The following is a 16,933-nucleotide window of genomic DNA, read 5'->3' on the forward strand; positions in this document are numbered from 1 at the left end:
GCAGCGTGGGTTCCAGCCTGGGCTGGTGAGTCATGCATGGCGGTGCCACTACCATCACCACTACCACCATCCACTGATGCCTGTGGTCTATCCATGCCAAGTGTACCCACATCATCCTCACTATCACTACCTAAAACTGGTGTAGGGCCACGGGATGTACTCCAGGATGTACTCCAGGATGTACTCCGTCCCCTGGGCACAGCATAGGGTACACTACCCTAGAGCATGCGGCGGCGAACATACCAACACTTCACTGGTGAATATGATTCCTCGTTACCACTACTCGAATGATCGTTAAGCGCAATAAAATCACAATCCATGTCACTATCATCATCATTACTGAAGTCAGAGGCCTGGCCACACGAAAATATTAGTTTTCTCTTGCGTTGAGGCACAACCGACCATGAGTCACGAGTGCCCACACCAGAGGTAGAAGGTTGAGGATCGTCAGGGTTTTCTGCACTATTATCGACATCCTGGTCATTCCTTTCGGTTACTAACTGATCTAAGCCATAGAATTCGTCTTCATTTCCACTTCCATCAGTGTCAGAACTATCAGATAGGAAGAGGAGAGTCCCAATTTTCCGGGGAGTGAGAGCTGACTTGCAACGAGGCATGGTGAACAAGGGTAACTGAGCCGGCGTTCCCACAATGCTATGCGGGGGCCTAGATTTTTTGTTTATGGCGCACACCCACCACGCAGACCCGTTCTCTCACATGTAGGCCTATGAGCGCTTTCGCGCTAAATTTGATGGCGCTACAATTTTGGCATATATCTACGGTTTGGACACTCAACGTGAAGCCGTAGATCTACGGGACGGACCCTGAAAGGGTTAATAGATGCAATTATTAAGTCTTTTTTCTTGTCATGTGAGTGGAATCTAAGCATAACACTTTTTCTACCATGAGATCCTAGTAACCTGGCAACCTTTATTTCTGACTCTGGTACTGTAACTTTTGTTTGGTCCTTTATGATCTGGAGAGTAATTTCTTTACTGTTCGTTTGGTTCATATCACTGGGAAAAAGTGGACTGTTAACTATTACTGCATCTGATAGTTTATCTTGTTCAGTTTTATCTTCTTGGAGAGCAAAGTAGTCGCTGAACTGGTTATCTAAGTTGTACTTCCATTCTTTTACTGCTTCTTCAACCTTTGTATTAAGAGATATTATAATAATAATAATAATAATAATAATAATAATAATAATACAGTGGACCCCCGCATAACGATGGCATCGCATAGCGATTTTTCCGCATAACGATTACTTTTATCGCAAAATTTTTGCCCCGCATACCGATTAAAAACCCGCATACCGATTTTCGTCCGAGACGCGTCCAATGTGCCCTCAGCCAGCCTCACATGTGCCGCTCCGTCCCATTGTTTACCAGCCAGCCTCCGCGGTAACATCCAAGCATACACTCGGAATATTTCGTATTATTACAGTATTTTCGGTGCTGTTTCTGGAAAATAAGTGACCATGGGCCCCAAGAAAGCTTCTAGTGCCAACCCTACACCTCAAAGGGTAAGAATTACTATAGAGATGAAGAAAGAGATAATTGATAAGTATGAAAGTGGAGTGCGTATAGCCGACCTAGTCAAGCTGTACAAGAAACCCCAATCAACCATCGCTACTATTGTGGGCACCAGAAAGACAATCAAGGAAGCTGTTCTTGCCAAAGGTTCAACTGTGTTTTCGAAACAAAGATCGCAATTGATGGAAGATGTTGAGAGACTCTTATTGGTGTGGATAAATGAAAAACAGATAGCAGGAGATAGCGTCTCTCAAGCGATCATATGTGAAAAGGCTAGGAAGTTGCATGACGATTTAATTAAAAAAATGCCTGCAACTAGTGATGATGTGAGTGAATTTAAGGCCAGCAAAGGTTGGTTTGAGAGATTTAAGAAGCGTAGTGGCATCCATAGTGTGATAAGGCATGGTGAGGCTGCCAGTTCGGACCACAAAGCGGCTGAAAAATATGTGCAGGAATTCAAGGAGTACATAGAAACTGAAGGACTGAAACCTGAACAAGTGTTTAATTGTGATGAAACAGGCCTGTTCTGGAAGAAAATGCCAAGCAGGACCTACATTACTCAGGAGGAAAAGGCACTCCCAGGACATAAGCCTATGAAAGACAGGCTTACTTTGTTGATGTGTGCCAATGCTACTGGTGATTGCAAAGTGAAGCCTTTATTAGTGTATCACTCTGAAACTCCCAGAGCGTTCAGGCAAAAGAATGTCCTCAAGGATAATTTGTGTGTGCTGTGGAGGGCAAACAGTAAGGCATGGGTCACTAGGGAATTTTTCTATAACTGGTTACACCATGCATTTGCCCCCAATGTGAAAAATTACCTAACTGAAAAGAAATTAGAACTTAAGTGCCTCCTGGTGTTAGACAATGCCCCTGGTCATCCTACAGACGTGTCAGAGCGACTTTATGGGGACATGAGCTTCATTAAGGTGAAGTTTTTGCCTCCTAATACCACTCCTCTCCTGCAGCCCATGGACCAGCAGGTTATTTCCAACTTCAAGAAACTGTACACAAAAGCTCTGTTTGAAAGGTGCTTTGTAATGACCTCAGAAACTCAACTGACTCTAAGAGAGTTTTGGAGAGATCACTTTAATATCCTCAATTGTGTAAACCTTATAGGTAAGGCTTGGGAGGAAGTGACAAAGAGGACCTTGAACTCTGCTTGGAAGAAACTGTGGCCAGAATGTGTAGACAAAAGGGATTTTGAAGGGTTTGAGGCTAACCCTGAGAATCCTGTGCCAGTTGAGGAATCCATTGTGGCATTGGGAAAGTCCTTGGGGTTGGAGGTTAGTGGGGAGGATGTGGAAGAGTTGGTGGAGGAGGACAATGAAGAACTAACCACTGATGAGCTGCTAGATCAACTTCAACAGCAAGAGGCCACACCTGAGGAAATTGCTTCGGAGGAGGGGAGAGAGAAATTGAAGAAGTTGCCTACTTCAAAGATTAAGGAAATCTGTGCAAAGTGGCTTGAAGTGCAAACCTTCATGGATGAAAATCACCCTCACACAGCTATTGCAAGCCGTGCTGGTGATTATTACACTGACAATGTTGTGAAACACTTTAGGCAAGTCATAAAGGAACGAGAGGTACAGGCCACTATGGACAGATATCTTGTGCGAAAGAAGTCCAGTGACTCTGAAGCTGGCCCTAGTGGCATTAAAAGAAGAAGGGAAGTAACCCCAGAAAAGGACTTACTACCTCAAGTCCTAATGGAAGGGGATTCCCCTTCTAAACACTAACACACTCTCTCCCCTCCTCCCATCCCATCAATCATCACCAGATCTTCAATAAAAGTAAGTGTCATTTAATTGTGCATGCCTTTTTCAGTTTGTGTGTATTAAAATTAACATTTCATGTGGTAAAAAAAATTTTTTTTCATACTTTTGGGCGTCTTGCACGGATTAATTTTATTTCCATTATTTCTTATGGGGAAAATTGATTCGCATAACGATTATTTCGCATAACGATGAGCCCTCTTGCCTCTTGCACTGTATTTATAGATGGGGTTGTAAGAGAAGTAAATGCGAGGGTCTTGGCAAGAGGCGTGGAGTTAAAAGATAAAGAATCACACACAAAGTGGGAGTTGTCACAGCTGCTCTTTGCTGATGACACTGTGCTCTTGGGAGATTCTGAAGAGAAGTTGCAGAGATTGGTGGATGAATTTGGTAGGGTGTGCAAAAGAAGAAAATTAAAGGTGAATACAGGAAAGAGTAAGGTTATGAGGATAACAAAAAGATTAGGTGATGAAAGATTGAATATCAGATTGGAGGGAGAGAGTATGGAGGAGGTGAACGTATTCAGATATTTGGGAGTGGACGTGTCAGCGGATGGGTCTATGAAAGATGAGGTGAATCATAGAATTGATGAGGGAAAAAGAGTGAGTGGTGCACTTAGGAGTCTGTGGAGACAAAGAACTTTGTCCTTGGAGGCAAAGAGGGGAATGTATGAGAGTATAGTTTTACCAACGCTCTTATATGGGTGTGAAGCGTGGGTGATGAATGTTGCAGCGAGGAGAAGGCTGGAGGCAGTGGAGATGTCATGTCTGAGGGCAATGTGTGGTGTGAATATAATGCAGAGAATTCGTAGTTTGGAAGTTAGGAGGAGGTGCGGGATTACCAAAACTGTTGTCCAGAGGGCTGAGGAAGGGTTGTTGAGGTGGTTCGGACATGTAGAGAGAATGGAGCGAAACAGAATGACTTCAAGAGTGTATCAGTCTGTAGTGGAAGGAAGGCGGGGTAGGGGTCGGCCTAGGAAGGGTTGGAGGGAGGGGGTAAAGGAGGTTTTGTGTGCGAGGGGCTTGGACTTCCAGCAGGCATGCGTGAGCGTGTTTGATAGGAGTGAATGGAGACAAATGGTTTTTAATACTTGACGTGCTGTTGGAGTGTGAGCAAAGTAACATTTATGAAGGGATTCAGGGAAACCGGCAGGCCGGACTTGAGTCCTGGAGATGGGAAGTACAGTGCCTGCACTCTGAAGGAGGGGTGTTAATGTTGCAGTTTAAAAACTGTAGTGTAAAGCACCCTTCTGGCAAGACAGTGATGGAGTGAATGATGGTGAAAGTTTTTCTTTTTCGGGCCACCCTGCCTTGGTGGGAATCGGCCGGTGTGATAATAAAAAAAAAAATAATAATAATAATAATAATAATAATATCTTTATTTACTACAAGTACATGTACAAGGTATACAGTCCTAGCTGACAACAATGACATACTACTATATAGAAACTCCCTTGTTATGCTCTGCATTTCGGGCAAATTAGGTCAGTGTCCCGGGATGCGACCCACACCAGTCGACTAACACCCAAGTACCCATTTTACTGATGGGGAACATAGACAACAGGTGGAAAGAAACATGTCCAATGTTTCTACTCTGGCTGGGAATTGAACCCAGGCCCTCGCTGTGTGAAGCGAGGGCCTGGGTTCGATTCCCAGCCAGAGTAGAAACATTGGACATGTTTCTTTCCACCTGTTGTCTATGTTCCCCATCAGTAAAATGGGTACCTGGGTGTTAGTCGACTGGTGTGGGTCGCATCCCGGGACACTGACCTAATTTGCCCAAAATGCAGAGCATAACAAGGGAGTTTCTATATAGTAGTATGTCATTGTTGTCAGTTAGGACTATATACCTTGTACATGTACTTGTAGTAAATAAAGATATTATTATTATTATTATTATTATTATTATTATTATTATTATTATTATTATTATTATTATTATTATTATTATTATTATTATAATATCTCTTAATACAAAGGTTGAAGAAGCAGTAAAAGAATGGAAGTACAACTTAGATAACCAGTTCAGTAACTACTTTGCTCTCCAAGAAGATAAAACTGAACAAGATAAACTATCAGATGCATGGCTATCTATGACTGTTTGGATGGTCTTGCCACAGTTTGTCATTCCTGGTGTTGATAACTTTTGTTCAAGACTGAGGATTTTGTTTTCGAGTTGTGTCATCCTGGTGTCTTGTTTTGTTAGCGTCTCTCGAAGATTCATATTTTCAATAACTAAGGTGGAGATGCATGACTTTAGGGTATCTGGATCGTTGGTCATACCTGAGAGACTACTTGGTAGGTTGAATCTGGGGAAGAGAGGGGTGGATGGGCTGGTGGCAGCCATGTTTGTTGTTATTGTTGTGGTGTGGCCTTGAGCGGTGGTGAGTGGGGTGGTTGCTGGGCCGGCGTCCTCCTGGCTACACTTGTTGAATAGTTGATTTTTCAGTGTTTTCTTGCTGGCCTTGGTGCTGTTTCCTCTTAGATTGCGCCTCATAATACTACAGGAATTGTTGTAGTTAAGAAGAAGTTGTAGTTATACAAAGCTTAGGGTTATGTTGCTTGGCTGGCAGTGGGGTGTTGCTTTGGGTTTGAAGGCAGTCTTCCTTTGATCTCTAATATTTTCGGTTTGTAGGTTTCACTGTTGGTAATCTTTGGTCATTCTGGGTGCTACGTTGGGTAGTGCAGTTTTGCTTGTAACTAGGTCATCATAGGAGCATTGGTGGCTCTGATAGTTGGAGAAAAGTACGGAGCTTGGAGGTCGCTGCTGTTGCTACCGCTGCCGCTGAAATTGGCCAAATTGCCAATTTCTGACCACTTTATTGGGTGGTTGAAATCAGTAAATGAATAGTCTCAGTTGATAGAACAAATTGAGTTTTAAAGAAATAGTTATGAGTTTGGTTAACTGGAATGATGGAATTGGCCGAAAATAGGGCTCAAAGTGGGCGAAATCGGCGATGCATATTGCCGAGATCACTAACTTCATGAGAGTGTAATTCCATAAGCTTTCCCTCAAATTTCATACTTTTGGTGTCACTGCCATCGGGAAAAGATTTTCTATCATTTCATAAGAAATTTTTTTTTTTTTTTAACTAATTTTCAACACAGGGAGACAATTTCAGAATTGGGGTCGCGATGGTCAAAGGGTTAACCTCTTAGCAGCGTTTATGAAATCTTTTATTTCTGCCATATCTTCCTTTGAAATATCTGGTCCAGTTTGTGTATCTTCTTAACTGTCCAGTTCCTTGATGTCCTTAGTTTTATTTTGAAGTTTTTTATGTGTAATCTATGTAAATGTTATTTATAGTGGCCCATGAATGCTATTCATAGTGGCCTATAAGTATTGTGGCATATAGGCGTATTTTCCAATATGCCTTTATGCCACAAGATGTTCTTGAAAACTGATATCCACAATGCATTTTATCATCTCATTTATGTGTTCTTCCTCTGTGATTCTTTTTATTTGTGATTATATTTCTTTTTCAGCACAGGAAAAAGCAATAATCATTTTATCTCTGTCAACAGTGTTCCTCATTAGCTTAAAGATATTTGCAATCTCCTTTTCAATTTCTTCACTAATATTGGCTCTAGCAGTGATTTCTTCAGCTAATATCACATGTTGTTTAATCTCTTTATTTTCTCTAGTGAATTTTGCAAAACTATCTTCAGTCTTATATTTATATTCTTCCAGATCTTTCCTCTCCTTTTCTAAGCTTTTGTTGGCACTCAGAAATATACTGTGCTATCTGCACCTGCTGTTCTAATTCTGACTTATGCTTAGTTATTCCTGCTTAACTATCCTCTAATTTAGTTTTTGAAGTCTACTAAACCTTTCATTTCCTTCCCAGTATTATCCTTATTTATAGATAATTCCTGATCTATCACCTCTTCTTTATTACTTACTTAATATCTTTGATATTTGCTGTGGGGAGGCTTTTAAATCTACTATTTCACTATTTAATGTTTTATTATCCTCATGTATTTCTCAGTTATGCTTCTTGCCTTACTTGAAGTTGTGCAATTTCAGTTATTCTATCCATCCTTCTGCTGGTTTGCTTGTCTACAGGTGTATTGTCAACATGTACACCACTCTACTCTTGTGTTACTCTTTCTTCTTAATCTATTAATTACATTATTCTTACCTCAGAAAATGATTCATATTAATTATTTCCTTCCATTTTTGGGGACACTACTCACATAAAACTCTACTACCTATGCTACAAAACAGGCACAGTTCTTTTTACCCAGGATGAGGTGGCTGTGTGTGTGTACTCACTTATATGTGGTTGCAGGGGTCGATTCACAGCTCCTGGCCCCAAGGAAAGGCATGTGTGCACACACACACACACACACACACCAGGAGCTGGGACTCGACCCCTGCACCCTCAACTAGGTGAGTACACACACATATATATATATATATATTCTCCATGGGGAAGTGGAACAGAATTCTTCCTCCGTAAGCCATGCGTGTCGTAAGAGGCGACTAAAATGCTGGGAGCAGGGGGCTAGTAACCCCTTCTCCTGTATACATTACTAGAGTTAAAAAGAGAAACTATTGTTTTTCTTTTTGGGCCACCCTGCTTCGGTGGGATATGGCCAGTTTGTTGAAAGAAGATATATATATATATATATATATATATATATATATATATATATATATATATATATATATATATATATATATATATAAACTGTATATAATAATCTCATGTGTATTTGCTTTAAAGAAGAGAAAGAGCTGAGCATAATGGGTCGAGTGTTAGTAACTGTGATGGCTGGAGTCTCCCTGAGTGAGAGACAGAATGAGGGTAAGGACACTACTCTAGTGCAAGTAACATCACTAGCTACTGCAAGTAACATCACTAGTGCAACTAACACCAATAGCTAGTGCAAATAACACCACTAGCTAGTGCAACTAACACCACTAGGTGGTGCAACTAACACCACTAGCTAGTGCAACTAACACCACTAGCTAGTGCAACTAATATCTTTGCAGCATGCTGATGTATTGAGTGCATGATGTTCCCCAAGCATAGTGCAGTAATTGGTCATTGGACATTTAGGATAACTGTTAACACTATGTACTGTACATGACTGTTAATACTGAGTACTAAACATAACTGTTAACACTATGTACTGTGCATAAATGTTAACACTATGTACTGTACATAACTGTTAAGAAACAGTGTACATGAGAGACAGAGAGAGATTTTGGGAGATGCTAAGTAAGTGTTTAGGGAGTTTTGAATCAAGTGAGAATAATTGTGGTAGGGGACCTTAATGGTTTCTATACAAATGAACTTTGTATGGAAAGAGGTTTGGTAATAGCTAATACACATTTTAATAATAAGAGGATAAGTACGTGAAGTATGACATTGGGCATAATGACAGTTGTCTGTTGGACTGGGTATTGATGGATACTTCTGGATGTGCATGTTTATCAAGGGGCCACAGGTATATCAGATCATTATTTAGTTGTAGCTACAGTGACAGCAAAAGTTTAATGGAGTACAAGGAGAATGGCATCAGCAAGTAAGAGAGAAAGAGAAAGAAAGAGAGGTGAAATTTTATACACTGGGAAGTACAGTGCCAGCACTGTGAAGGAAGGGTGGAAATATTGACAATGTTGAACTGTAGCATTGGTGTGCATCTGGCAAGACAGTGATGGAGTAAGTGATGGTGAAAGTGTTTCTTCTTTTTGGGTCACCATACCTATGTGGGAGACAGCTGGTGTGTTAAAAAAAATTGTTAACACCACGTAGTGTACATCACCACCTCCACAAACAACACTACCATCACCAACACTATAATCACCCCCACCAATGCTATAATCACTACCATCACCAACACTATAATCACCCCCACCAACACTATAATCACTACCATCACCAACACTGTCACCACTATCACCACCACTATCACCATCTTCACCACCACCTCCACCGCCACCACCACCACTATTATCACTACCATGACCATTATCACTACCATGACCATTATCACTACCATGACCATTATCAAAAACACCATTATCACCACCACCATTACCACCATCACCATTATCACCATCACCCCCACCATCACCACCCTCACCATCACCACCCCCACCATCACCACCCCTACCATCACCACAGCCACCACCACCCCACCATCACCACCCCACCATCACCCCCCACCATCACCACCCCACCATCACCACCCAACCATCACCCCCTACAATCACCACCCCCTACAATCACCACCCCACCATCACCACCCCCACCATCACCACCCCCATCATCACCACCCCACCACCACCACTACCCCACCATCACCACCACCCCACCATCACCACCACCCAATCATCACCACCACCCAATCATCACCACCCCCACCATCACCACCCCCACCATCACCACCCCCACCATCACCACCCCCACCATCACCACCCCACCATCACCACCCCCAACATCACCACCCCCATCCTCACCACCCCCATCATCACAACCCCACCATCACCACCACCACCATCAAGATCACCACCCCCACCATCACCACCCCAACCATCACCACCCCAACCATCACCACACCCACCATCACTACCCCACCATCACCACCCCCACCATCACCACCCTCACCATCACCAAACCACCATCACCACCCCACCATCACCACCCCACCAACACCACCCCTACCATCACCACCCCCTACCGTCACCACCCCGACCATCATCACCTCCTGTACCATCACCACCTCCACCATCACCACCCCCACCATCACCACCCCCACCATCACCACCTCCACCATCACTACCTCCACCATCAGCACCCCCACCATCAACACCCCCACCATCAACACCTCCCCAACACTACACCCCCACCATCAACACCTCCCCAACACTACACCCCCACCATCAACACCCCCACCATCACCACTCCCACCATCACCACCCCCACCATCACCACCCCCAATGTCACCACCCACACCATCACCACCCACACCATCACCATCACCCACATCACCACCCACACCATCACCACCCCCACCACCACCCACACCATCACCACCCCCATCCTCACCATCTCCATCATCACCACCCCACCATCACCCCAACATCACCACCCTCCCACCATCACCACCACCTAACACCATCACCACCCCCACCATCACCACCCCTCACCATCACCACCCCCACCATCACCACCCCCACCATCACCACCCCGACTGTCACCACCCCCACCATCACCACCCCCACCCCCACCATCACCACCCCCACCATCACCACCCCCACCATCACCACCCCCACCATCACCACCCCGACTGTCACCACCCTCACCATCACCACCCCCACCATCACCACCCCCATCATCACCACCGCCCACCATCACCACCACCACCATCACCACCCCCATAATCACCATCCCCATCATCACCACCCCCATCATCGCCACCCCACCATCACCACCCCACCATCACCACCACCCCCACTACCATCCCACCATCACCACCCCTACCATCACCACCCCACCATCACCACCCCACCATCACAACCCCCCACCATCACAACCCGCTCCATCACCACCCCCACCATCACCATCCCACCATCATCACCCCACCATCACCACCCTTACCATCACCACCATCACCACCCCCACCATCGCCACCCCCACCATCACCACCACCACCATCACCACCCCCAACATCACCACCCCCACCATCACCACCCCCCACCATCACCACCCCCCACCATCACCACCCCCACCACCACCACTACCACCATCACCACCCCCACCATCACCACCCCCACCATCACCACCACCACCACCACCATCACCACCCCCACCACCACCACCACCACCACCACCACCACCACCACCACCACCACCACCACCACCACCACCACCACCACCACCACCACCACCACCACCACCACCACCACCACCACCATCACCACCACCACCACCACCACCACCACCATCACCACCCCCACCACCACCCCACCCCCACCCCACCAACACCACCCCAACTGTCACCACCCCAACCATCACCACCCAACCATCAGCACCCCCACCATCACCACCCCACCATCACCACCCCACCATCACCACCACCTTCACTGCCCCTGCCACCACCCCACCATCACCACTACCACCACCCCATCACCACCACCACCCTATCACCACCACCACCCTATCACCACCACCACCACCACCACCACCACCACTACCACCACCACCACCACCCCATCACCACCATCATCTCCACCCCACCATCACCACACCTACCATCACCACCCCACCATCACCACCCCTACCATCACCACCCCACCATCACCACCCCACCATCACCACCCCACCATCACCACCCCCACCATCACCACCCCCCACCATCACCACCCCACCATCACCACCCCCACCATCACCACCCCCACCATCACCACCCCCACCATCACCACCCCCACCATCTCCACTCCCACCATCACCACCCCCACCATCACCACCCCCACCATCACCACCCCCACCATCACCACCCCACCATCACCACCCCCTCCATCACCACCCCACCATCACCACCCCACCATCACCACCCCACCATCACCACCCCACCATCACCACCCCCATCATCAACACCCCCACAATAACCACCCCACCATCACAACCCCCCAACATCACCACCCCCACCATCACCACCCCACCATCACCCCACCATCACCACCACCCCACCATCATCACCCCTACCATCACCACCCCACCATCACCACCCCCACCATCACCACCCCCACCATCACCACCCCCAACATCACCACCCCCACCACCATCACCACCCCCACCAACACCCCACCATCCCCCCACCATCACCACACCAACTGTCACCACCCCAACCATCACCACCACCACCATCACCACCACCATCACCACCCCACCATCACCACTACCACCACCCCATCACCACCATCACCCCATCACCACCACCACCACTGCCGCCACCACCACCACCCCATCACCACCATCATCTCCACCATCACCACCCCACCATCACCACCCCACCATCACCACCCCACCATCACCACCCCCATCATCACCACCCCCACCATAACCACCCCACCATCACAACCCCCCACCATCACCACCCCCACCATCACCACCCCACCATCACCCCACCATCACCACCACCCCACCATCATCACCCCTACCATCACCACCCCCACCATCACCACCCCCACCATCACCACCCCCACCCCCACCGTCACCACCCCCAACATCACCACCCCCACCACCATCACCACCCCCACCAACACCCCACCATCCCCCCACCATCACCACACCAACTGTCACCACCCCAACCATCACCACCCCACCATCAGCACCCCCACCATCACCACCCCACCATCACCACTACCACCACCCCATCACCACCATCACCCCATCACCACCACCACCCCATCACCACCACCACCCCATCACCACCACCACCCCATCACCACCACCACCACTGCCGCCACCACCACCACCACCCCATCACCACCATCATCTCCACCATCACCACCCCACCATCACCACCCCTACTATCACCACCCCAGCATCACCACCCCTACTATCACCACCCCACCATCAGCACCCCCACCATCACCACCCCACCATCACCACCCCCACTATCACCACCCCCACCATCACCACCCCCACCATCACCACCCCCACCATCACCACCCCACCACCCCCACCATCACCACCCCACCATCACCACCCCACCATCACCACCCCCACCATCACCACCACAATCACCACCCCACCATCACTACCCCCACCATCACCACCTCACCATCACCACCCCCACCATCACCACCCCCACCATCACCACCCCCACCATCACCCCCCCCCCACCACCACCCCATCACCACCCCCATCACCACCCACACCATCACCACCCCCACCATCACCACCCCCATCATCACCACCCCACCACCACCACTCCTACCATCACCACCCCACCATCAGCACCCCCACCATCACCACCCCACCATCACCACTCCACCATCACCCCCACCCCACCATCACCCCCACCCCACCATCACCACCTCCATCACCACCACCCCCACCATCACCACCACCACCATCACCACCATCACCACCCCCCACACCCCCCACCATCACCACCCTCACCATCACCACCCCACCATCACCACCACCATCACTGCCCCCACCACTACCCCACCATAACCACTGCCACCACCCCATCACCACCACCACCCCATTACCACCATCACCCTATCACCAGCACCACCCCATCACCACCACCACCACCACCATCACTACCAGCACCATTACTACCACCTCCCATCACCACCACCACCACCAGCACCACCATCACCACCACCACCACCACCACCACCACCACCACCACCATCACCACTACCACCACCTACCATCACCACCCCACCATCACAACCCCCCACCATCACCACCCCACTATCACCACCCCACCATCACCACCACCCCACCATCACCACCACCCCACCATCACCACCACCCTACCATCACCACCACCCCACCATCACCACCACCCCACCATCACCACCACCACCATCACCACCACCACCATCACCACCACCACCACCACCACCACCATCACCACAACCACCACCACCCCACCATCCCCCCACCATCACCACCCCCACCATCACTATCCCCACCATCACCACCCCACCATCACCACCCCACCATCACCACCACCATCACTGCCCCCACCACCACCCCACCATCACCACTACCACCACCCCATCACCACCACCACCACCACCACCACACCATTACCACCACCACCCCATCACCACCACCACCACCACTACCACCACCATCATCTCCACCATCACTACCAGCACCATTACTACAACCTACCATCACCACCACCACCATCACCACTAACACCACCATCACCACTAACACCACCATCACCACTAACACCACCATCACCACTATCACCACCTACCATCACCACCACCACGTTAGTTATGGTAAAGACAATGCCACCATTGTCATCATTGTCACCATCACCACCACCACCATGATAGTGGTTGTGATGACAATGACAGTGCCACTGACATTGTCACTGTCATCATTACCATTGTCATCACCATTATCATCATTGTCATCACCATCATCTCTCACTTCACTTGTAATATTCATTATTTTACTTGTGTTCACACTAATGGTTTCTTGAAAATTTCCCATTATTATTACCCAAGATTATCAAAATACAGTTTGCATACTTTTTTTTTTTTTGCTGGATTGTGTTTTTATTCATGCATTATATTACAAAGGTAAAGATGAGTAAATTATTGCATGATTGCTAGCAGTGCATGATACACTCTGTCTGTATTTTCATGTAACCCTTCAAGTTTGTTATTATATTTATTCTATATTTTCTGCTAAGAAAGAATATTAAATTTTTTTAAAATTTTTTCTTTTGGATGTTTATTAACCTTTTTCCTTTTATCCTCAGAGCTGTAGCTTAATTAATTATGATGTTGCACTGCTTATTGATGGTACCAGTAACTTGAAGTGCTCTGTCTTACTCTACCAATAAACTAACCTGCATGCTGTTCCATAGTTCGTGCTAGACGACCCCAGGGACTCCTCCGTACACACATACTCAGCGGAACTAAGCTTGATTCTTGGGGCAAAGGTATCTTGTAACCTAGACACCATCTACTCTATTTTATAAGCCACTTTTGCTAATTAGTTACTTGGGGACTCTCATTTGTTCATGGTGCATTAGTAGGCTTTGCTAAATACCCATATTTATGAAAATGTCAGATTTTGCTGACATATATCTAGACAATAAACCAGAATTGAATATATGATTTCTAATTTGCCCATTTGCAAGTTTTCAAAAATGCAGTGATTATCAAAACATTATCAGACAGTCATTATTTTGAAGGTGCACTGAAGGCTTCAGAGTTACCACTGAACATAAAGTGTGCAATATAGGTGGTGGTTTCTGTGTAGGTTACATTTTGTGAGAGGCATGGCAGTCATGCAGACACTGCTACTGTGAGAGGCATGGCAGTCATGCAGACACTGCTACTGTGAGAGGCATGGCAGCCATGCAGACACTGCTACTGTGAGAGGCATGGCAGCCATGCAGACACTGCTACTGTGAGAGGCATGGCAGCCATGCAGACACTGCTACTGTGAGAGGCATGGCAGCCATGCAGACACTGCTACTGTGAGAGGTGTGGCAGCCATGCAGACACTACTACTGTGAGAGGTGTGGCAGCCATGCTGACACTGCTACTGTGTACCTTGAGGCAGGTGTTTGATACTGACTGTCATATCTCACTTATTGTGCAGACATGTAGTACAGAAGAAAAGAACAGATAAGAAAGGTGAGCCTATCACTTTAATGTAGACACTTGACTCGGGAAATCGTAATGAGATGATTGCAAACAAACCATACCACAGGTGGGGCTTCAACCTGCAGTTAGAGAGTCACAAAACTCCAGACCGACACATTAGCTACTGGGCTACCTGCAGTGTCAACACAGTGGTCTAAGCCTCTACAACATGCTACCTGCAGATAAAAATATTGCCAGAGCACAGGTATATGTTTTCAAGAAGAAACTGGACCACTGCTTGTTGAAAGTGCCTAATTCAGCAAAGTTGTGATGAATATGTATGCCTGCAGAATACTAACAACTAAAGTCTGGTCAGTCAAGAAGTCAGGAAATCCAGCCTTAGTGCTGGCTGTGAGAATAGAAAAGTCATCATAAATGGTCACTGGTATGTTTCATGAATTACTAACCAGAATACAGTATTGGAAATACTTTTTCTGGGTGAAAGTCCCACCTTCAATGTAGACTGAATTATTTTTACAGAAACTAATCTACTGTATCAAGTATGACTTTGAACTTTTACATTTAAAGCAGATAGATGTCTGGTGGAAGTACTGAATTTACCTATTGGTTGAGAATTTTTTATTATAAAAATATTACAGTAATAGTCTGCAAAAAAGACACTGTTGCTTGGTACTCTAACATGAGGAATGTTGGAGATCATTCCTACATAACATTAATCAGTCTTGTTTGGTACCTTAGTATGAGAAATGTTGGAGATCATTCCTACATAACATTAATCAGTCTTGTTTGATACTCTAGCATGAGGAATGTTGGAGATCATTCCTACATAACATTAATCAGTCTTGTTTGGTACCTTAGTATGAGAAATGTTGGAGATCATTCCTACATAACATTAATCAGTCTTGTTTGATACTCTAGCATGAGGAATGTTGGAGATCATTCCTACATAACATTAATCAGTCTTGCTTGGTACTCTAGCATGAGTAATGTTCAAGATCATTCCTACATAACATTAGTTAATCTTGCTTGGTACTCTAGCATGAGGAATGTTGGAGATCATTCCTACATAACATTAATCAGACAGTCATGCTTAGTGCTTTGGCATAAGGAATGAAGATCATTCCTCAGTAACAGTCATTCTTCAATTTTGGTGTTTGTCTACACATTTTGATGGTCAAAAGTCATTTATTATATAATAAATTTTATCTGCAAGAATTAGTTTAAAAATATCTAGTGTTTTACCAATGCACTGCATACTATATGTTTTTTACATGCTTGCTTTCTTGTATTTTT

The 16,933-nt window shown here is 46.7% G+C and overlaps 1 protein-coding gene across 3 annotated transcripts in view; it reads left to right on the forward strand.

Moving 5' to 3' along the window:
- Positions 1-16,933, forward strand: part of LOC128698463 (intersectin-1) — an 89,438-nt gene that overhangs the window by 34,984 nt on the left and 37,521 nt on the right. The window contains exons 2-3 of one of the 3 annotated variants that reach the window (XM_070091696.1): positions 8,034-8,114; positions 14,893-14,967. In XM_070091696.1, coding sequence (XP_069947797.1) covers positions 8,034-8,114; positions 14,893-14,967 — 156 coding nt within the window. The remainder of the gene's footprint in view (positions 1-8,033; positions 8,115-14,892; positions 14,968-16,933) is intronic. The other 2 variants (XM_070091698.1, XM_070091697.1) reach the window with 2 other exon arrangements.

Source organism: Cherax quadricarinatus, chromosome 36 (assembly GCF_038502225.1).
Source record: "Cherax quadricarinatus isolate ZL_2023a chromosome 36, ASM3850222v1, whole genome shotgun sequence".
Classification (NCBI taxonomy): domain Eukaryota; kingdom Metazoa; phylum Arthropoda; class Malacostraca; order Decapoda; family Parastacidae; genus Cherax; species Cherax quadricarinatus.